This window comes from Podarcis raffonei, chromosome 14 (assembly GCF_027172205.1).
Source record: "Podarcis raffonei isolate rPodRaf1 chromosome 14, rPodRaf1.pri, whole genome shotgun sequence".
Classification (NCBI taxonomy): Eukaryota; Metazoa; Chordata; class Lepidosauria; order Squamata; family Lacertidae; genus Podarcis; species Podarcis raffonei.
Window position 1 is genome coordinate 48030653 of NC_070615.1, and position 22437 is coordinate 48053089.

Here is a 22437-nt window from a genome sequence, read left to right on the forward strand (position 1 = left end):
CCCGTCTGACTGGGTTTCCCCAGCCACTCTGGGTGGCTTCCAACAAAGATTAAAAATACATAAAAATGTCACACATTAAAAAATTCCCTGATGTTTTCTAAATGTCAAGAAGTTGTTTATTTCCTTGATATCTGATGGGAGGGCGTTCCACAGGGCGCGCGCCACCACCGAGAAGGCCCTCTGCCTGGTTCCCTGTAGCTTTGCTTCTTGCAATGAGGGAACCGCCAGAAGGCCCTCGGAGGTGGACATAAGTCTCCGGGCAGAACGGTGGAGGTGGAGACGCTCCTTCAGGAACCGAGACTGTTTAGGGCTTTAAAGGTCAGCACCAACACTTTGAATTGTGCTCGGAAACGTACTGGGAGCCAGTGTAGGTCTTTCAAGACCGGTGTTATGTGGTCTCGACAGCCACCAGTCTAGCTGGTGACCAGTCTAGCTGATAAGCCCTCTGGGAACTGTGGTGCTGCAAGGGGAACGTGGGTCAACTTTCAGCAGCCTTCACAGATTCTTGGGGGGGGGGGAATGATCACTGTTTAAAGTGGCATCATAGTGCTGTAAATGTGTGGTGCGGATGTAGCCTTAGAAGCCAGGTGCAAAGGGCAGGGCGCACGCTGGCTTAGTCAGGGCTTAATCCAGATGCCTCGGTTACCAGCAGAGAGGGAAGTGATGCTTGGAGGAGAGGCACTCTGCCCTCCACCCACAGATTCACAAATGTGGGTCGGCCGGAGGAGTCAGCCGCTATTTGTGGCGATTGCTGACCTCGTCCTTCCCCAAGACCTCTGGTGCACCCTGCAAACACTCAAAACACAGTGAGAATCTCTTTCCCCGCTTCTTAAGTGTCTCATAAGCTTTGTGCAAAGAAAGAGACTGATTTGCTACCCACTCCCCATTCAGTTCCCTGCGCAGGCCTCGAGAGGGCAGCTTGAATTCCTCCTCCTAGCCTCGAATGACAGGGTCCTTGCCATCCCTGACAGCTCTGAAAACTCAGAGGAAGTGAGGGACGACCAAGACTTTTGTTAGGAAATGCAAGACAGGGAAGTTGTCAATGCTCTTAATTTTTCCTTTTCTTTTTAACTGCACCTAAGGGACGCGGGTGGCGCTGTGGGTTAAACCACAGAGCCTAGGACTTGCTGATCAGAAGGTAGGCAGTTCAAATCCCCGCGACGGGGTGAGCTCCCGTTGCTCAATCCCAGCTCCTGCCAACCTAGCAGTTCGAAAGCACGTCAAAGTGCAAGTAGATAAATAGGTACCACTCCGGCGGGAAGGTAAACAGTGTTTCTGTGCGCTGGTCTGGTTCGCCAGAAGCGGCTTAGTCATGCTGGCCACATGACCCAGAAGCTGTACACCGGCTCCCTCGGCCAATAAAGCGAGATGAGCGCCACAACCCCAGAGTCGGCCACGACTGGACCTAACGGTCAGGGGTCCCTTTACCTTTTAAAGCCACTATAACTCTGCACCCAAGCAAGCTGGACCACGTTCCCTGTTTAATTTTGGCAAAACCGAGCAGATTTGCATACTCTCCTCCCTCCTCATTTTGCATAATATATTCCAGTTTTCGCTACCCTGACACCGTGACTCCTGGAAATCTGATTCCACTACCTCTGAGATTTCCTGTTTTTCAAACATTGGAGCAGTCATAAGGACTAGAAACTTGGTGGCTGTGGGTTTTGTTTTTGCTAGGGGAGAACTGAATTCTGTGCCCAAGGTCCTATCCTACGTTTCTCCTTCACTCCTGCAGCACTCAGTTCACCTGGCACCAAGCCACCTGGGCTGTGACTATCTTTAAACACCCCCTCCCCAAACTCAGCAGAGAGACCCCCATCCTTACCCGAGAGCGGTGCACAGGATTGTCAAAATCAGTGCCTTCCGGCGCCAGCAAAAGCCATCCACCATAAATGGGCTTGGCCTGGAAAAGAAGTGGAAACAAAAACAATAAATAATCAGCCTTGTTTGTTTTCTAAGAAAGGTACAACTGGGGGGGCATTGTACTCAGTGACGCAAATGACAGCCATGACCCGCTATGGGAGCTGGCACAGAGCCCTGGCTATTTGCAAGACAGAAGAAACCACCGCAAAACTCTATATATGGTCCATCGCTCAGTGCCAGGGCATGGGATTTGCATGCAGAGGACCCCAAGTTCAATGGCTGATGGAATCTCCCACTAAAAGGATCTCAGGTGTGGCCTCCTTTGGAATTACTGTGCGGGGTTCTGGTCGCCTCACCCCAGAAGGGATACTGTAAAGTTGGGAAAAGGTTCAGATAACATGACACCAAAATGATCGAGAGGATGGAACGGCTCTCCCATGAGGAAAGGCTGCAACATTTGGGACTTGTTAGTTTAGAGGAAAGGAGTTAGTCTAGAAAAACGAGAGGCGTTTATAAAATTATAGATGGCCAGGAGGAAGTGTATAGATTGCTCAGTCTATGGCATTTCCCAAATTTTGGTCTCCAGCTGTTTCTGGACTACAACTCCCATCATCCCTAGGGAGCAAGACCAGGGGTCAGGGATGATGGGAACTGTAGTCAAAAAGAAGACTGGGGACCCAAGTTTGGGAAACACTGGGCTAGAACTTGTGGACGTCTAATGAAGCTGAATACTGGAAGATGCAGAAGAGGTAAAATAAAGTCCTCCTTCGCCCAGGGCAGAGCTACTATGGAACTCACTGCCACTAGAAGCAGCGATGGCCACTAACTCGGATGGCTTTGAAAGAGGATTGGACAAATTCATGGCTATGTTCTGTGTCTGTGGCCAGAGGCAAGAATGCTCCCGGGTATCAGTTCATGGAAACCACAGGAGAGTTGCTCTTGTGTTCGAATCCTGATTGTAGGTTTCCCCTTGGCCACTGTGAGAACACGATACTGGACTAGATGGGCACTGGCCTGATTCAGAAGCCTCTTTTTATGTTCTTATGTTCTCGAGGTACAAGAGCTAAGTCCGCTCTCCTTTTTCCCTGAGCCAGAGGCCGGTTAAGATGGATACAAAGGAAAATAAGATCAGGATGATGAAAATCTGGTTTGAATTGAAGAATGGAGAATGGAGAGATCTCCTTATGTGGAGATCTGAAGACCTATGGAATACAAACCTGGCTAAAGTGGAAACTGGAGCTTTTGGGACATTTGGACTTAAGAGAAGCAAGAAACAAGATTTCGGCTCCACTTTTAAATATGGAGGTCTGGCTGGAAGAAACATGGACCTTATTGGGACAGAGCTTCTTCGAGATTTGGTGTTCAATATAAAGGACTATCAAAAAAACCGGCAGAGAGGAATTGAGAGAGAATTAAGAGCCTCGGACGTGAGGTCGCCAGGCTGATAGCAGATAGACTGATGGACATTTGTTGGGGTTCGAAACCGGGAAAGGGGGGGGTGGGGCTTTGGGAATCCAAAGGGTGTACAATTATATGTTTCTTTTAATTTTGTTTTGCTACTAATATAAAAATGGGGAATTCGTGGAAGGGAATTGGGGTCGACCTTAGAAAAAGGTTTTTAAGAATAAGTACTGATGTATAAAGACTGAGGTTTATAAGTTAAAATTGGTTAACTAAAATGAATTAAAGAAAATAAGGTAAAGTCTGGGGACAAGAACTTGCTGAGCTAAAAATTGGAACTGGAATACAAGAAGGGGAGGTGTGGGGAAGTCAAGGAAATTGGTTATTGATAGTAAGGAATGTAAATTTTATGTGTTTTTAATTGTTTTTTTTGTTTTTTCTTAATTTTTTGAAAATTTCAATAAATATTTATTTAAAAAAAAGGAAAGAGGACACGACGACTGAAATAAAATTAAACACGCAAAATGCAAAAAAATAAATAAAAAAATAAGTCCGCTCTCCTTTTTCCCTTTCAACAATCCCCATGGCACGCAATTTTCCTCCCCGTACTAAAGCGAGCCTGCAAAGGAAGCCTAAAATAATTCCACATTAATAAACAGAAACCAGAAACTCAAGGAAGACGTCATAAACGCTTGCAGTCTTCAAGATTTGGAAATCTGAAACCAAGAAGAAAAATAACCAGGATACTTTCTTTTCGGAACTGTGAACCATCAAAATAAAATCTGGATTTTTATTTATTTATTAAAAGCAAACATGAACTTCAGAGAGGATTTAGCAACACCTCAACATACCTGCTGTGCAAGTAGAAGATTTCACAACATTTAAAAAATGCACATGCACACAATCTGTCTCTCCATATATAGATACAAGGGGAACGTGTTTGCACCCCAAATGTATAAAACAAGAAAATCACGAGCAATTTTAAAAACATATTTAGTTCTTAACTCTCCTAGCATCACATGGTTGGCTGAGGGCTGATAGGGAACACTGAGGGTTCCCAAAAAAGGCAAAAAATCTTGTGACGGGGGAGGGGAAAGTAAGGGGGAACCCTCCCTCCAAAAAACAGTCCAATAAGGATTGCACAAGCTCAGTGAACACCCAAAACTGTTGGGAGGCGGTGCTGAAAATGGGAGCGCACAAATGAAATGGAGTCTCCGAAAAGAGCATGGCTGGCTGGCACCTTGAAAAGAAATACCCCATGCTGCAACATTTTGTTGCGGGTCTCACTTGTGGGAAAGAGGGTAAAACCACATTTGACAGCCATGAAAGGGCCTTGAAAGAAATGGTGGTCGATAAAACCTGCTCCTTCTTTCTTTCTTTCTTTCTTTCCTTTCTTGAGAAATATACAATGCTCATCTTGGTTCCTGCCTTTCCCCTGACCCAACACACTTCGGGCACGATTCACACATCGGCAGACATCGCTGCATTTCTTAAATCAGGCATGTCCAAAGTCTGTTTCAGGGGCCTTATCCTGCCTGCTGGTCGATTTCATCCGGCCCCCGTGGCAGTATATGTCCTGGGGTAAAATCCTAAAAAAAGCTCAGCAATTTCAATCCTAAAAAAAATGCTCAACAACTTTGGCTGGCCCTCACACATGTTCACTTCATCAAATCTGGCCCCATTTGAAAAAAGTTTGGGCACCACTGTCTTAAATGAATGTGTGGACTGACTGCAGTGAAAGACCAGTGTGTGTTGAGGTGATGAGAAGGGAAGGGAGAGATCTGCCTGTGGCCCTGGGATTGCAAAGCCCCACTCTGTACACCAAAGGCACACGGGTGGAGCATGAATGGAACCCTTTTCAGTCTCAGGGACACATTTCCTTCCAGGAAGCACATGACAGCAGCAGGAGGAGTTGGAGCCATGAATGCAAATTTTACCTTTCTACAGTTGACTCATTTGTACACACACACACACACACAAACGTCCCCCTCTGACCTCCACCCAAGTGAGGAAGAGGCAGTATCAGACGTTCAAGGACACAGTCCAGCATGGCAAAAATGGGTGAGGAGGGTGTGGCCAAGAAGCAGGTGTGGCTTGGAGAGGGCCAGGCAGAAGGTCCTGGAGGGCCACAATCAGCCCACGGGTCGGAAGTTCCCCACCACTAGGCCACATTCACACCACAGAATCACAAGGGAACCCGAGGGTCATCCAGTCCAACCCCCTGCCATGCAGGGATCTCAAATAAATAAATAAATAAATAAATAAATAAATAAATAAATTAAAATAATAAAATAAAATAAAATAAAATAAAATAAAATAAAATAATAAAGTGGTGCCCCGCAAGACGAATGCCTCGCAAGACGAAAAACTCGCTAGACGAAAGGGTTTTCCGTTTTTTGAGTCGTTCCGCAAGACGAATTTTCCTGTGAGCTTGCTTCGCAAGACGAAACGTCTTGCGAGTTCTTGCGAGTTTGTTTCCTTTTTCTTAAAGCCGCTAAGCTGTTAATAGCCGCTAAGCCGCTAATAGCCGTGCTTCGCAAGACGAGAAAACCGCAAGACGAAGAGACTCGCGGAACGGATTAATTTCGTCTTGTGAGGCGCCACTGTAATAATAATAATAATAATAATTTATTTATACCCTGCCCATCTGGCTGGGTTTCCCCAACCACTCGGGCGCCTTCCAACAAAATACAGTCATACCTCATGTTATGTTTGCTTCATGTTACGTTCTTTCAGGTTATGTCCCATGACAACCCAGAAGTACCAGAAAGGGTTACTTTCAGGTTTCGCTGCTCGCGCATAAGCGCAAAATGACGTCATGCGCATGTGCAGAAGCGGCGAATAGCAGCCTGCGCGTGCGCAGACGCGCCACTGCGGGTTGTGCTCTTTTCATATTGCGAATGGGCCTCCGGAACGGATCCCGTTCGCAACCAGAGGTACCACTGTATTAAAATACAATAGGCCGTCAAACATTAAAAGCTTCCCTAAGCAGGGCTTCCTTCAGATGTCTTCTAAAAGTCTGGTAGTTGTTTATTTCCTTGACATCTGATGGGAGGGTGTTCCACAGGGCGGGTGCTACTACCAAGAAGGCCCTCTGCCTGGTTCCCTGTAACTTGGCTTCTCGTAGGGAGGGAACCGCCAGAAGGCCCTCGGCGCTGGACCTCAGTGTCCAGGCTGAATGATGGGGGTGGAGACGCTCCTTCAGGTATACTGGGCCGAGGCATCCATGACAGAAGGCCATCCAATCTCTGCTTCAAAACCTCCCAAGGAAGGAGAGCCCACCACATCCCAAGGGAGTCCACACACACAACACACACACAAATACGCAACTGTCATTCACCACCAACTGGCAGAAAAATATATTGCCTCTCACTTTCAATTCTCCTTCAAACCCTGAGAACCACCCATCAGATTTGCAAAGGCAGATCTGGTTCCGCAGCTCTTCACTCGACGGCGTTTAATTTATTTTAAAGTCTAACAGGAAATGTGCTTCCAGAATATCACCCTCAAACAGCAGGAGTGTGCAACATCCAGAGTCCTAAGCAATCGTATTGTAATAAAGCAAGTTGCTAGGCCTCATGAACTGTGAGGGGAATTGTGTGAAAGGGGATGGGGCAAGGCCAGGGGGGAAATCTCCAAGAGAAGAGAGCTAAGGATAAAGATGCCAAAGGCCCAGAGCGACCCACCTCCCTTCGTAGCAAACTGCCGAGCCTCAAGGCTGGCAGAAGGAAATAAGAAGCGTAAAAATCGGTGCGAAGGTATTTGCAGGATTGTTTGGTCTGCTGCGCAAGTTGCAGGGTTCAAATCCATGTAAGCTAAAAATCCAGTTTAAGCTTTTAACTTCATCTTCCCCATATTTATCCCGCCCTCACAAAAAATCTGGGGGGTGGTATAGGGTGGGGTGGGGGTCACCCTATTCCAGGGGTCGGCAAGGTTTACCTCGCCTGCGCTGGTTCACTCCAGCAGAGATCCCTCTGTGGGCCGGATCGCGCGTGCGCGGCTGCAATTTTCAGTGCCTGCATCTGCGCAGACACAATTTCCATCGTCTGCATCTGCAGAGACGTGATTTTCGGTGTCTGAGCATGCACAGATGTGATTTCTGCCACTGCAGAAGCGAGTCTCTGCGCTGCGCCAGTTTAGCGCAGCGCACAGGGACTCACCGAGCGGGCAGCTCGGTTCGGGGGTGGCTTGTGGGCCGGTTAAACGACCCCTGTGGGTCGCTTGTGGCCCATGGGCCTTAGGTTGCCTACCCCTGCCCTATTCTTTCCCTTCAGGGAAGTGGGGCTGAAAGATAAAAGCCACCCACATAAAGCAGCTGGGTTCACATTCGAACCCAAGTCACTCCTCTCCCCAAGCCCAGGCCCCTGAACCCCTGCACCAAGGTACTAACACTGATGCAGAGAAAATACACAGTTCAGAATACTGCAGTCCTAAAACCAGAGGATAGTCAGTTGTGCTCACAGGTGCCAAGGCTATCTCCAAATTAAAGAAAACTTGTAGGCCACACGAGTTTTGATTGATTAAAATAATTGAGAACTGCAGTTAGAAGTCTCAGGTCTCTTTGATCAGACGGCAGGCAGCTCTGGTTAATCAGCCCAGATTTGCAGAAAAGAGAAACAGGAGAATCAAGTCAAATAAACCTGAACAGACATGCGAATTGATGATGAAACGAGACGCTCTGGAGGAAATAAGGGGGAGAAGAAAACTCGCCACAACATTTTGAAAAAGGCACACACACACCCCCCTGCTAAAGGAACATATCATCTAAGACAGCACCTGGAGAGTTCTTGTTTGTGTGAGCGCTAGATTCTTGAAAAAAAAATTAAGTCATAGAATTGTAGAGTTGGAAGGGATCCATCTCGTCCAACCCTCTGAAATGCAGGAATCTAATTCACCCAACATGGGGCTTGAACTCACAACCCTAAGATCAGTTATCTCATGCTCTACCAACTGAGCTCTGCCCAACTGACTGAGGGCCTATTTATTATTAATTAATTATTATTATTATTATTTTATTATTAATAATAATATTAAAATTTGTATAGCGCCCTTCATTTGTAGATCTCAAGACAGTTCACAACAACAAACCTTCCTAATCCATGAAGCCACTTTGGGTAGTGTGAACCTACCACAGCTTTAAACTGATCGCCTGGCTGCAATTTGCCTCCTGGTTCCAAAACTATATTTCCCTCTAACGATCTGTACTGATTTCAAGAGAACAACAGGGAACAACTCCGAACAGGCCTACGTAAAGGAATCCAGATTGCAGAACAACACCCAGGTGCAGAGTCAGACTGGATCACAGCAAACGATCAAAGCACCCCGGAAACCCCCTGACCAATAGCGCGTGATTTATTATTCCTCAGCGCAGCCCCTCCGAAGTGAGGAGAGGACATGGGAATTCATGAACGCTCTCCCTCAAACCGATCCCTCTTTCCTTCTGGCCATGTATCCATGCTGGGTCAAACTTTCACCCCAGACATTACTGAACCACACCTCTCTAGCTTAACCATTTAAGCCCTGGCGTCCCATCCCCTGGCCCAGGCTGGCCTGCGAAGCTCAGACGGACCTTGCCTTCTGCTCCCAACTCCTCAAACGCTTTCCTGGCACGGGCACTTTTTCCTCGGTTCATGGCTCTCCGCTTCCAAGTTCCTTCGGATCCTCTGCCCTCTCTCCTTTTCCTCTCGGCTGATGATGCACCTTCTTCCTCCGCGTGGCTCCTGGGATCCACACCCAGGGATCCACCCCCCCCATGCGCACACACCCTCCTGCCTGCAATCTCCCTCCTCTGCGGCTCAAAGCGGCCTCGCCCTCCCCTGAACTCTGCACACTTACGCACCTGTCACTCCCTCCGCGCTTGCTCAGAGGAGGCTACGTCCTTCAGCTCCTTTGCAAAAACGACACCAGGCAGATCCTCCGTCGGTGCAACGCGAGACTCTTGGCCTCAAGAGCTGTGGGCTTGAGCTCCACTTTGGGCGAAAGATTCCTGCATGGCCTTTCTGGTTCCTCTGCCAACTCTACAATTCTGTGATGCCAGGAAAACATCCCTCGCCAAACCACATGGGTTAATTCCCAAGCAGGGTTAGAAACTCAGGTATATAAAGGTAAAGGGACCCCTGACTGTTAGGTCCAGTTAGGTCCCCTGACTGGGGTTGCGGCGCTCATCTCGCTTTATTGGCTGAGGGAGCCGGCGTACAGCTTCCAGGTCATGTAGCCAGCAGGACTAAGCTGCTTCTGGCGAAACAGAGCAGCGCACAGAAACGCCGTTTACCTTCCTGCCAGAGCGGTACCTATTTATCTACTTGCACTTTGACGTGCTTTTAAACTGCTAGGCTGGCAGGAGCAGGGACAGAGCAACAGGAGCTCACCCCATCGCGGGGATTCGAACCGCCGACCTTCTGATCGGCAAGTCCTAGGCTCTGTGGTTTAACCCACAGCGCCACCCACATCCCCGGTATATAAGCTAGGGGCCAAATGGCTCCATAAACAAGGGTTGCAGTCGCCAAAACGGAATGTCCAGTTGCCATTTTGGGGGCAAGACGACTCTAAAGTCTTATTTTTCAAATGATGGACTGACTATGATTGATTTAAACACCTGGCTAGTTGTTGAGCTAAGTGAAGAACTCTGAGAACTAAAAAATGAAAAGTTACTTGATCCATGGAGCGTCCACGTGTATATGGGCCTATTCCGATCTCTTTTTCTTAATGGTGACATGGACCATTCATAACGTAAGAACATTCTTCACAACTGTGAGCAGGGCACTGGGAAGGGGTAAGTGAAGATAAGCAGCAACGATTCACTGCAGTCGTACCTTGGAAGTTGAACGGAATACGTTCCGGAAGTCCATCTGACTTCCAAGACGTTCAGAAACCAAGGCACGGCTTCCGATTGGCTGCAGGAAGCTTCTGCAACCAATAAGAACCCACGGAACCCGCGTTGGACGTTCGGGTTCCAAAGAACACTCGCATACCGGAACACTCACTTCTGGGCTTGCGGCGTTCAGGAGCCAAAATGTTCGACTCGCAAGGCGTTCGACTTCCAAGGTACTGTGGTATAACATTGTCAACTTCTCTTGCCCAGATAGAAAAAGCATTTTGTTTCCTGAAATTCGTTCTGATTTTGCAGATAAAACATAACTGATAGAATTCTACAGGATAGGGTACTAGTGTGTGAAAGCAGTCCAGATCCACAGATCCCCAGGCACGCCCCTCCAGATGGTGGAGAGAGATGTCAGGAGGCACCCTGGCAACTTCACCTGGTCGCAAATGGTTGAAATCCAGGTGCAAAATGCGCCTGGCGCCTGGCTAATTTCGAACACTGCCATCGGCACCCGCTCCCCGAGTTTGCTATTAGAAGGAAGGGTTGCTGCAGCAAGAAGCCTATGCAAACAGCGGCACAAATTGGAGTTTTTGAGCCAGCAACTAACGAAACTCCACTCCCTGTCGCTCTGCGCATTCCTTCATCTTCACTCCTCTTGGCTGTTTGGGTCTGGCCTCCTGAAAGCCGGCTGGAACAGTTACGATAGGAAACAGGCAGGGCAGGAAGCCGGCTGTCGGGTTTACATGAGGCTGCCAGAGAGCTGCCCTGACACATCCCAGGCATCTGCGAGAAATGGGTCACATCCACCCAAGGAATCAGTGAAACCTGAGACTCTCCACCATCTCCCTGCCAAGGAAGAAGGGGACAATTTAACCTCATCATTTGCTCTCTTATTATTTAGGAACGTGCATTATCCTTCCCTGGTTTAACCCTGCGTTGACTTCCTTTTCCTTTTTGGGGGTCTATTTTTAGACTGAAGGATCCTTGGGGCAGAGACCTGTCTCCTTGTATATTGAGAAAGCCTGTTGCACATTGGTGGTGTTACCCAAACAAGCAAACAATGCTTATTCCTCACATGTATGCCCCATCACTCCTCCAAGGAGCTAGAAAGGGGCTCCCTCACCTCCTTTATCTTCATGACGACCCTGTGAGGAAGGCTGGGCCGAGAGAGCATGATTGGCCCAATTTGGTTCCCCAATAAGGCTGACGGAAGCCGCCACCCAAAGCAACTCAGGTGTAGATTTGTACACCTGCAAATGCATATCAGACACAGGTGGCGCTGTGGTCTAAACCACTGAGCCTCTTGGGCTTGCTGATCAGAAGGTCGGCGGTTCGATCTGGTTGGATCTTAAGAGTGAATACTATATCTTGCTGCAAGACAGAGAAACACAAGTTGTTGTTTTTTTTAATCTTCAATCTTTTCTCTCTCTTTTGCTTTCTCTAGCTTTCTGTCTTTTTCTTTTCTTTTTTGTGCCTCTGTTCTGTTTTAGATTAAGTAGCTATTTTATTTCAGTGTATTATAAAATTATGCTTTTTAACTGATATGAACTTTTATATATTGTTGAATCAATATCAATATATATTTACTGGTCTCATCAAGCTACTGGTCCATTTAGCAGCTGCTCTCCAGGGTTGAAGCTGGGACTTACAGCACCCTAAGCATGGCCTCAGGGACGCGGGTGGCGCTGTGGTCTAAACCACAGAGCCTAGGGCTTGCCGAACAAAAGGTCGGCGGTTCGAATCCCCACAACGGGGTGAGCTCCCGTTGCTCGGTCCCTGCTCTTGCCAACCTAGCAGTTCGGAAGCACGTCAAAAGAGCAAATAGATAAATAGGTACCGCTCCGGCCAGAAGGTAAACGGCGTTTCCGTGCACTGCTCTGGTTTTGCCAGAAGTGGCTTAGTCATGCTGTCCACATGACCTGGAAGCTGTACGCCGGCTCCCTGGCCAATAAGGCGAGATGAGCGCCACAAGCCCAGAGTCAGTCACGATTGGACCTAATGGTCAGGGGTCCTTTACCTTTACCTTTTATATGCCGTTTACCCCAGTCTTTGCTCATGCAAGGCAGCAGGTAACTGGTTCCACCTCCTGAACCACCATTTGGCTTCTAAATCCCATCAGCAGACAAAAGAAAACTTAGTTTGAGCCCATAAGGCTCAAGTCCTGCCAACTCCTGAACTATACAACACTGGCAGATAATTAGGTATCTGGCTAGGTATCAGTAAAGCATGGGAGGAAGAAATCTTCTAGATTGGTGTTGAAAACTAGAAACACTTTGTTTTATCCCAGAATAGCTCCATCCTTATTTCAGAAATCAGGATATATTGGTCTATCGCGATGATTAGCTGATGATGTATCACGATGTTGGATGCAGAAAACCGCAGGTTCAGTTCTCAGCACCTCTAGCTAAAAAGATCAGGTAGCTAAGGAAAGGCGTATCTCTCCTCTCCCATCCCCAGAAAGACCTTAAAGAGCTGCCTCTAGCCCGCTGGAAGAGACAATAATGGCCAGAGGTGGACCCCAAACTTTATACAAGTCTGCTATATATGTTCAAAAGGTTATGCCACAAAAAAAAACCCCTGACTTTTAAAAGGTGCCATCAGACTGGCGATTTTGCCTCCAAAGATCTTAGGAGTCCGTCCACCCATGAATGGCAGTTTAAGTTGTTTACGGAAAGAGATAAACCCCATGGTTAGTTTACCCCAAGAAAACGTCTCTATGCTCACTTGGAGGCCATTCCTGGTTCACCCTAGGCGAGCGACATTTCACAGGCCTGGCTTGTCAGACATGCCAGGGAGGTAATGTCAGCCCCTGCAGGAACTGTGCCATCATCCTGACAGATGATCCAAACGTCAGCGCTTATTTATAAACAGCTCATCACGAAGCAGAAAACTCTGGGACTCCATCATCCCGTCCCGCTCAGAATCCCTCCCGACGGAGGTTTGATCCAATTTAAGCCCCGTCTCGCTGCCTTCCCGAAACACAGCAGAAATTTAAAAAACAACACCTGGTGCAGTCCCTAACCGCGATGCCAAAGGGATTAGGAAACAAGGGTATCATGAGAAAATGTTTTTTAGGAGCTCGGAGGAGGAGGAATTCGCCGGGAGCTGCGCGGCTGACCCGTCAAAACATGCTGCAGAAGTTCACATTACTCACCAGGAAAAATTCCTGGCTGGGGGGCAGAGAAGGAGCAGAAGAGTGGGAGGGAGAGGCCTTAGACTCAAGAGGGTTTCTAGCTGTGTTCCAGAGTATCCCGGGGTTCCTTCGACTTCCACGGACAAGGGGGTCCAGAATAGAAGGGGGCCATCGGGTCCCGCATCCTTGTTCTCACAGTGGCCAACCAGATGCCTCTTTGGAAGCCTCCAAGCAGGATTCGAACACAAGACCCCTCTCTCCTCCTATGGTTCCCACATCCCACCATTCAGAAGCACCGCCGCCTGCGACTGTAGCCATGGACAGCCCTCCATGAATTTGCCTAATCCTCTTTTAAAGCCGTCCAGGTTGGCGGTCATGGGGCAGCGAGTTCCACAGATTAACACTACACTGTGCAAAGAGGGACTTTCTTCTGTGTGTCCCGAATCTTCCAGCTTTCCACCTTCTCCAGGACACACATCATTTTATACAATCTGCAGAAAACCAGGGCTTTATTTCTTCCCCAGGCCAGAACCCAGCTCTGGCAACTCTCAGGCAAGCGCCGTTGCCATTCTAAGAGGACAAGGGAGAATTTCGTGGTGAGTTCCGGCACCTCTTTTTTCCTGGAAAAAACAGCACTGCATAAGACCGTACAGAAAAGTTACATCAATTAAGCATTGTGGAAAGATGTATTCTGAATTGCCTGCGTAGGCCTGGCGGAGCAGGGTTATGGCAGAAGCTCACTTGACATTTTGCAGAAAGTCTTCGCCCTGTTTAATCCTAATAATTACTTAAACACAGCTGGATTTTTCCAGAGTGATGCCACTGGCCACCAGCTGAAGAATTTGAGCGAGGACAGTCACCCAGGGATTCTTTTCAGGAAATATTTATCTAAAACGAAACAAGAGTGGAAGCCGGCTGGGAGCATAACCGTTGTTCGCCTAGGGGTGTGATCCTAGGATTCTGCACCCAGATATAAAAGGGTGTCAGGAACCGGGTCATAGGAAGGTGTTTGGAGAGAGTTGTGAGCTTGGAATGAGCAACTAAGACCAGGCCTGAAGTCGGAACCAGACCGGAAGTGAAAAATGCTGTAATAATAATAATGATGATGATGAATTTTTATTTATACCCTACCCTCCCCGGCCAGAGCCGGACTCAGGCCGGCTAACACCAGTAAAATCACAATAAAAACATAATAGGGGAGGGGGAAAGAAACTATTTAAGATACGGATTAAAATACAATTTAAAATGCAGCCTCATTTTAATAGTAGCCCATAGTTCAAAACCATAAGGGGAGGGAAACAGAAGGGTGAGACCAAAGGCCTGGCGGAACAGCTCTGTCTTGCAGGCCCTGCGGAAAGATGTCAAGTCCCGCAGGGCCCTAGTCTCTTGTGACAGAGCATTCCACCAAGTCGGGGCCAGTACTGAAAAGGCCCTGGCCCTAGTTGAGACCAATCTAACCACCTTGCGACTTGAGACCTCCAAAGTGTTGTCATTTGTGGACCTTAAGGTCCTCCGCGGGGCATACCAGGAGAGGCGGTCCCGTAGGTACTAGGACTCAGATAGACACTGCTGATCCAGGAAGGCTCAGCTGGAAAAGGATGTCCTTCTATACTCAACCTTCCTCCCTCAAGAAGATACAGTGCTCATTCTGGGTGAGTGGAGTCCACAGCCAGAACTGGAAAATCATTCCCCAAGAGACTGAAGTTATGGACCATGGGTGGGCAACATAAGGCCCAGGGGCCAGATCCGGCCCAATCGCCTTCTCAATCTGGCCCGCAGACAGTCTGGGAATCAGCGTGTTTTTACATGAGTAAAATGTGTCCTTTTAATTAAAATGCATCTCTGGGTTATTTGTGGGCCATAGGAATTCGTTCTCCCCTCCCCCCCCCCGCAAAATATAGTCCGGCCCCCAACAAGGTCTGAGGAACAGTGGACCGGCTCCCTGCTGAAAAAGTTTGCTGAGCCCTGTTACGGATGGTGTGGGCTCCTAACAGCTTGCCTCTCCCTGCCGCCCTTCGTTCCCCTGCCTCTGGTGTCAACATTCCCACCTCGCCCACAAAGCTGACCAAAAGGAAACCTACACCAGCTCTGACTCCAGGTAACCGGACACTAGCATGTGTGAATCAGATCTGTGCAAAGGTTCCAAGATCAAGGTCACATGATAGTTCCTTCCTAGCAAATGTCTCACAGACATCTCATAGGAAGACCATTCAACCATTCATCCCCTCCACTGAGTGGCAGCCCTATTGCCAGGGTATCAGATATGAGTCTTTCCCCAGTGATGCTGCATGTGACCCAGAGACCCTATGTCTTCAAAACATCCTTTCCACCACCAGGCAACAGCCTCTCCTAGCATGCTCAATATTTCCAAATTTGTGGCAGCCCTGTAAGGTGGGCCAGCATTATTACACCCATCCCGCAGATGGGAAAGTTGAGGCTGGGGAGAATGGCAGATTCCACAAAGCCACAGCTCTGAACTGTCACTCCAGACCTGGGCAACATGTCTCTTTTGTTGGGAAACCCATTGCATTACCTATTATGCCATAAAAAAACACCCTTTCCCAACAAAAGCGCCTTTGTAAGGACTCCGTTATGAATTGCGAAGCTTTGTTTAAGTTTGCATAGTATAATCCTCCATTTAGGGTGCAGTCAAAGTTTTGTCTGCCGAGCTCTCTTTGTCTGGAAGTCCGCCGTTATTTATCCTGCGACTCACTTTTATCTCCTTCTTCCATTATCATCAAAAATGCCCTGTGAACTCAAAGTGGGATTCTTGGAAAATATTTAAATTTAGGACCCACAAGCTACTGCTTCCCACACTGACATCCTGTGCAGTGACCCCCACTCCATGGAAGGGAGAGGATTACACACAGCCTCAACTGTGGAGCTAGTCCTCATGACAGCAGAAGGAGACTTTTATCCGTTGGAGAGGCCGGCTCACAAGCCACAGATAGGATTGGTGCCAATAGCCCAATGACGCACACATTTTTCAATTTATTGTATTATTCTTCTTATATTTATTTATGTCCCAGACGGGGGAATCAAGGCGGCTTACACAAATTAAAAACATAGATGAAATACAATGTTTTTAGCAACAGTAATCTCCCCTCCTGGAGCTTCCAGCAAATGCTATTCAGAAGCACTGATGCCTCCGACCAGACATAAGCACAGAATTCACATTTTCTGCGTGACAACCTTTCGGGTATTTTGGAAAATTCTAACCCAGGCATCCCCAAACTCGGTTCTCCAGCTGTTTTGGGACTACAATTCCCATCATCCTTGACCACTGGTCTTGTTAGCTAGGGATGATGGGAGTTGTAGTCCCAAACATCTGGAGGGCCGAGTTTAGGGGTGCCTGTTCTAACCTGTCCAGTCCCCCAGTCTTCTAAATATAACAAGCTATGTCCAACCTCTGCAGCTCACAGACTCATAGAACTGAAGTCGAATGGGACCCCTGAGGGTCATCTAGTCCAACCCCCTGAAATGCAGGGATCTCAAGAGATAGTTTGCTGGATGCCAAGGAAACTCCGCAACCGGAGACCCAACTCCGCTACAAAGCATCTTTCACGGAAAGAGAATTTGACCACATAAGAAGAGACTGCTGGATCAGACCCATGGCCAGGGCCGGATTGAGGTTTGATGAGGCCCTAAGCTACTGAAGGTAATGGGGCTCTTTATATGTCCAGCTGTCCTTTGTCAACAACAAATTGTCGCTGTTTTTGTGTGTTGAATATATGCTATATGGCAGGCATGGCCAAACTTGGCCCCCCGGCTGTTTTGGGACTACAACTCCCATCATCCCTAGCTAATAGGACCAATGGTCAGGGATGATGGGAATTGTAGTCCCCAAACAGCTGGAGGGCCAAGTTTGGCCATGCCTGCTATATGGTAATTTATGGACCTAATAGGTATCTAAAGCCATTTGCCCATGTTGCCCTGCAACCAGTCCATGCAGAATGGAGGCACCCTATACAGTGGTACCTCCGTTCTGGAGCCCCGTTCGCAACCTGAAAGGAATGCAACCCGCGTCTGTGCATGCACGGGTCGCGATTCACCGCTTCTGCGCATGACATCATTTTGTGCGTCTATGCATGCACAAGTGGTGAAACCTGGAAGTAACCCTTTCCAGTACTTCTGGGTCGCCGCAGGATGCAACCTGAAAAAACGTATCATGAAGCAAACGTAACAAGAGGTATGACTGTATATAGAAATGAGCAAACCAGTGATATTTGAGGGAGCAGGCTAGCAGGCGGGGCCCATGACTTACATCACAGGAGCCTACACAACACAAAACACTGTTGCTGGGTGTAGGTTTTATTTTACCTGTTTTTTATCTCATGTTTTGGAAATGTACATCCAGGCTTTTTTTTCCTTTAATTTTTTTGGGGGCCCCCAAGAGAGTGGGGCCCTAAGCTATAGCTTGTTTAGCTTATATACATAAATCTGGCACAGCCCATGGCCCACCCAGTCTGATCATGTTCACTGCCCTCAGATTTCCCTATATCATTACAAGTGCAAAGCTCAGAAGTGGACACAGCAACAACTTAGCATGCATGCAACACTTCCGTGCTTCACATAAACTATTTGTGTGCGTGCAAATGCTTGCAGCCACCCCTCTAAGGCAGGCCAGAGCCTCTGGAGAAAGGGCCGCAGTTCAGTGGCACAACATCCACCTGCCTTACGTACAGAAGGTATCGGGTTCAAATCTCTGGTCTTTTTGGTGGTGTCAGAAAGATTTTGAGTACTCTTTCGATGGGGACCAGCTTCTATGCATTAAAAAAAATTCCAGCGACACTCTTAACATTTGATGATCGGCTATTTTTAAAGCCTGCTCTGCCCTCGAGTTGTGAAACACTGGGATTTTATTGTTCTGCTACAATTTTCTCCCCGCATTTCTAACCTGTCGTGCTGCTGTTTGTTCAGCCCCCTCTGAGTGTTTAAGAACAGAAACAGCAGGGTAAAAATTACTATCAATCATCATCAGCCTCTTGCACCAACACAAGATTACACATCAAAGCAAAAAAAAAAAAAGCACGTTCAGGTATTCCAGCGATAATTAAAATAAACCTGTTGTGTGGCTCTTTTGAGATGGGGAAAAATGCAAAAACCAAACCAAACTGGACTACAGAATCCTATGCATTACAAAGTTGCTAGCAGACCAAAGCACATCCGTTTCTTCCAACTGAGCTTGCTTTTGCTTATCTTGGGCCCAGGTTAACCTGTGGCCTTCAAATTTTGCTGGACTACAACCCCCTGAACCCTGACCACTAGTCATGCTGGCCAGGGGCTGGCGTGAAAGGAAATTCAACTTCTGGAGGACATCAACTTGGGGAAAGTTGAAATACAGGAATGACTAAAGCCACTGAGACTCTCTTCTGTGTACACACACACACACACACACACAGCATCCCGCAGAGCGAGAGACTTGGCCTGGGAACGTGGCTTTGAGCTGGTCATTTTCTCCTAGCCTAACATCCTTCAGAAGACGCTTGCAAGGGTAAAATGACATAATGACAGTTTGGAGCAGAAAGGCTGGTGACTGTATTGTTTTAGTAGTGGTAACAGCAATAATATTTGGTGTTTTGTGTGCTTTTTTGGGGGGCAAAAGATTCCTGCATCGCAGGAGGCTACACTACGTGACCCTCATGATCCCTCCCAACTCTACAATTTATTTTTATTTGTTTTATTTCATAAGATTCGTGCACCACTTGATTTTAAATATAAAAAAACCCACACCAAACCCTCAATGTGGTTTAGGAAAAAAAAAATCAGTAAAAACAGTTGAAAACAACTACAGTGGTACCTCAGGTTAAGTACTTAATTCGTTCTGGGGGGTCTGTTCTTAACCTGAAACTGTTCTTAACCTGAAGCACCACTTTAGCTAATGGGGCCTCCCGCTGCCGCCGCGCCACCAGAACATGATTTTTGTTCTCATCCTGAAGCAAAGTTCTTAACCTGAAGCACTATTTCTGGGTTAGAGGAGTCTGTAACCTGAAGCGTATGTAACCCGAGGTACCACTGTATTTAAAACACTGAGAAAAATCAAAATCAGCGATGAACTGAGAACATTAAAACATACATCAACATTCTACATTTCTAGAGAGACTTAGAATCATAGGACTGTAGAGTTGGAAGGAACCACGGTGATCATCTAGTCCAACCCCCCAGGAATATTTCGCCCAACACGGGATTCGAACCCACAACCCTGAGATTCAGAGCCTTGCCTAAACGAAAATGTTTTCAGCTGGAACCAAAGAGAGTGCAGCGAAGGCACCTGATGTCAACGGGCATGGAATTCCAAAGTGTAGCTGCTGCCACACTAAAAGATCGATGTCTTGCAAACATGGAACAAGTATTAAGTGGCACAGGGCCATCTCTGCAGATCAAAGCAGACAAGCAGGCATATATGGGGCAAAGGGATCTTGCAGGTAAACTGTTCAGAGCTTTACAGTGGACACTCGGGTTGCAAATGTGATCCGTGCGGGATAAACGTTCACAACCCGCAGCGTTCGCAAACCACAGTGGCGTGTCTGCGCATGTGGGGGTTGCGATTCGGCGCTTCTGTGCATGTGCAAAGCGTGATTTAGCGCTTCTGCACATGCATGACCACCAAAACCTGGAAGTACAGAGGTACCTCGGGCTACATACGCTTCAGGTTACATACGCTTCAGTTTACAGACTCCGCTAACCCAGAATTAGTGCTTCAGGTTAAGAACTTTGCTTCAGGTTGAGAACAGAAATTGTGCTACGGCGGCGTGGCGGTAGCGGGAGGCCCCGTTAACTGAAGTGGTGCTTCAGGTTAAGAACAGTTTCAGGTAAAGTACAGACCTCCGCAACAAATTAAGTACTTAACCCGAGGTACCACCATAACCCATTCCAGTACTTCGGGTTTCGGTGGTCCACAACCCAAAAAAACACAACCTGAAGCGACTGTAACCCAAGGTATGACTGTATATGCTAATAGTAACACCTTGAGCTTGGCTGGACAGCAAATCAGCAACCGGGGCAGGTCTCCCAGGGTTCTTACGGGGCCTCCTTTCCTTGCAGCAAAAGCATATTTTAAGGAAACGGAGAAGAAAAAAGCCTTATCAAGTTCTGTGGTCTCAGGCTACAGGAAATACAGAGTGTGTGATTCAGCAAAGCCCAACCCTTGGGGTTCAATCCGATCTGACCGCTAACTCTTTGAACACATCAAAGGCTGCCAGCTGTTGCGTTTCAAATTGTATGCAAATGCTGCCGATCCTCTTTTGCAAAAAAACACCCAAACACAAGGAGCGGCACTACTTTTCTGGCAGGATCCGACCTTGCAGGAAAGGGTGCCACAACACATCTGGAAGCTTGCCACACGCTGATGCTTCCTCCAGAATTCAAGGAGCATAAGCAAATCTCTCCCACAATGCTTTCCCTCCTGGCACCCAAGAATGGAGCTCGCCAGATCGCTGGCCCAGCAAGAAGACGCCACCGTTCCCCAACCTGGTGCCCGCGATATGCCTGCGTTGCCAATGTATGGCGGCCTCCTGGTGTCCTTGGGCTCCCAACTTCCATCAGCGCCAGGCCATACGGTCAACAGCCAGGGATGGAGAATTATTATGGGATATGTAAAAACAGAAATGGTCTGCAATTATTATACAGATCACAGAATCTGGAACTAGACAAACTATTGCAATCACAGAGCAGTTAAGAAAAATATGGGACACTATATTGCTGATTAAACCAGCTTATTTTTTTCTGGAAGCCATTTAAGACGACGAACAGATAGCCTGGGAAAATGGTCTTTGTTTATTAATTTTTCAGATAACAAATTTCAAGATGAAATCAAACCTTGATGTTTTTCTCCCTACGCTGCGACATTCATTTAGGTTTTTATTTCTGTTTCCGTATCAAAATATTTTTATATTTGTGGCTTTCATTAGAGCTTAAACTCGTATTTGTAAATGCTTCTTTGAAGTGTATAATAGCCCCTTTTTTTGTACAAACAAGTATTTAAGGGGGAAAGGTTTTACTGAACCGCGTGTTGTGTTTTTAATCCTTCTGAATGGTTTATGCTTTTTAATTATAGTAATGTGCTCCAGGGGCCCAGTAACGAAGGACATAAAATTACATGTATCTTCCTATATGCATAAAAATGGAAGGCTGTCGTCACACAGCCCCCATTGGAAGATGAGCAGTGCTGCATCACAATCCTGGATTTGCATGAAGTCGGGATAGGGGTTGGTGCGATGCACAACCTCAATGGCTGTGGCATGGAAGTGGGTTAATGTAGGTTAATGGCAGGGAGGTTAGAGAGTGGAGCAAGCCCGGATGCAAACCCTAGTAAATAAATAAAAGTGCTGATTAAGTCATGACAGTGCAATTTGCAACTCACCAATCACACACCCCTCTGCTTAAAGGCGGGACTCACAAACCTCCTATATAGTGATATCTTGGTTCTCAAACTTAATCTGTTCCAAAACCAAAGTGTTCCAAAACCAAGGTGCACTTTCCCATAGAAAGTAATGCAAAATGGATTAATCTGTTCCAGACTTTTAAAAACAACCCCTAAAACAGCAATTTAACATGAATTTTACTATCTAACGAGACCACAGATCCATAAAATGAAAGTAATAAACAATGTACTGCAGTCACACAAACATTCAATCAGTAGCTGAACTGGGTTCCACACAGTCATGAAAACACAGAATGAATAGCAAAAACAGACAGACCTCAGCGTAACACTGAAAACGGAGAACGTTCGGCTTCCAAAAAATGTCCAAACCGGAACACTTACTTCCGGGTTTGCAGTGTTTGGGTTCCAAGTTGTTTGAGTACCAAGGCATTTGGTGGTGGGATGACAACAGGTGGTCAGAGGGAGAAGACTGGGGAGAGGAGGTGCTGGAAGCTAAAGAGGGAACAGGGCTTAGTGAGCGGGAGGAGTCTGCGGCAGAGAGCAGTCCAGACTCAGAGGCAGAAGCTGAAGGAGGAGAGGAGGGAGGCCAAGAGGCAGAGGAGCCAGGCTAGTGAAGAGGTACGGATGTCTCCCCTTCATGTGACAAGCTCCCCTCCCCACTTGTCTCCCAGAACCAGAAGAGGCATGAAAAGGGCTGCGGAGGAGTTAGGTTCATGCAAGCGCAGTCTCAGATCGCTTGGGGAAAACCCTGAAGAGGAAGGGACTTAGGCAGCTGTGAGGAGACAGAGACCTTCAGCAACTGCTTCAGGGGGACAATGCCTTTTGGAGATGAGTTGC

At 47.4% G+C, this 22437-nt stretch overlaps 1 protein-coding gene across 7 annotated transcripts in view; it reads right to left on the reverse strand.

The window, feature by feature from the left end:
- The window catches only part of MPRIP (myosin phosphatase Rho interacting protein), a 218247-nt gene that overhangs the window by 121903 nt on the left and 73907 nt on the right, over positions 1–22437 (reverse strand). For 6 of the 7 annotated variants that reach the window (XM_053364525.1, XM_053364526.1, XM_053364527.1 and 3 more), the window contains exon 2: positions 1826–1903. In XM_053364525.1, coding sequence (XP_053220500.1) covers positions 1826–1903 — 78 coding nt within the window. Of the gene's footprint in view, positions 1–1825; positions 1908–22437 lie in introns of all 7 variants that reach the window. The other variant, XM_053364529.1, reaches the window with a different exon arrangement.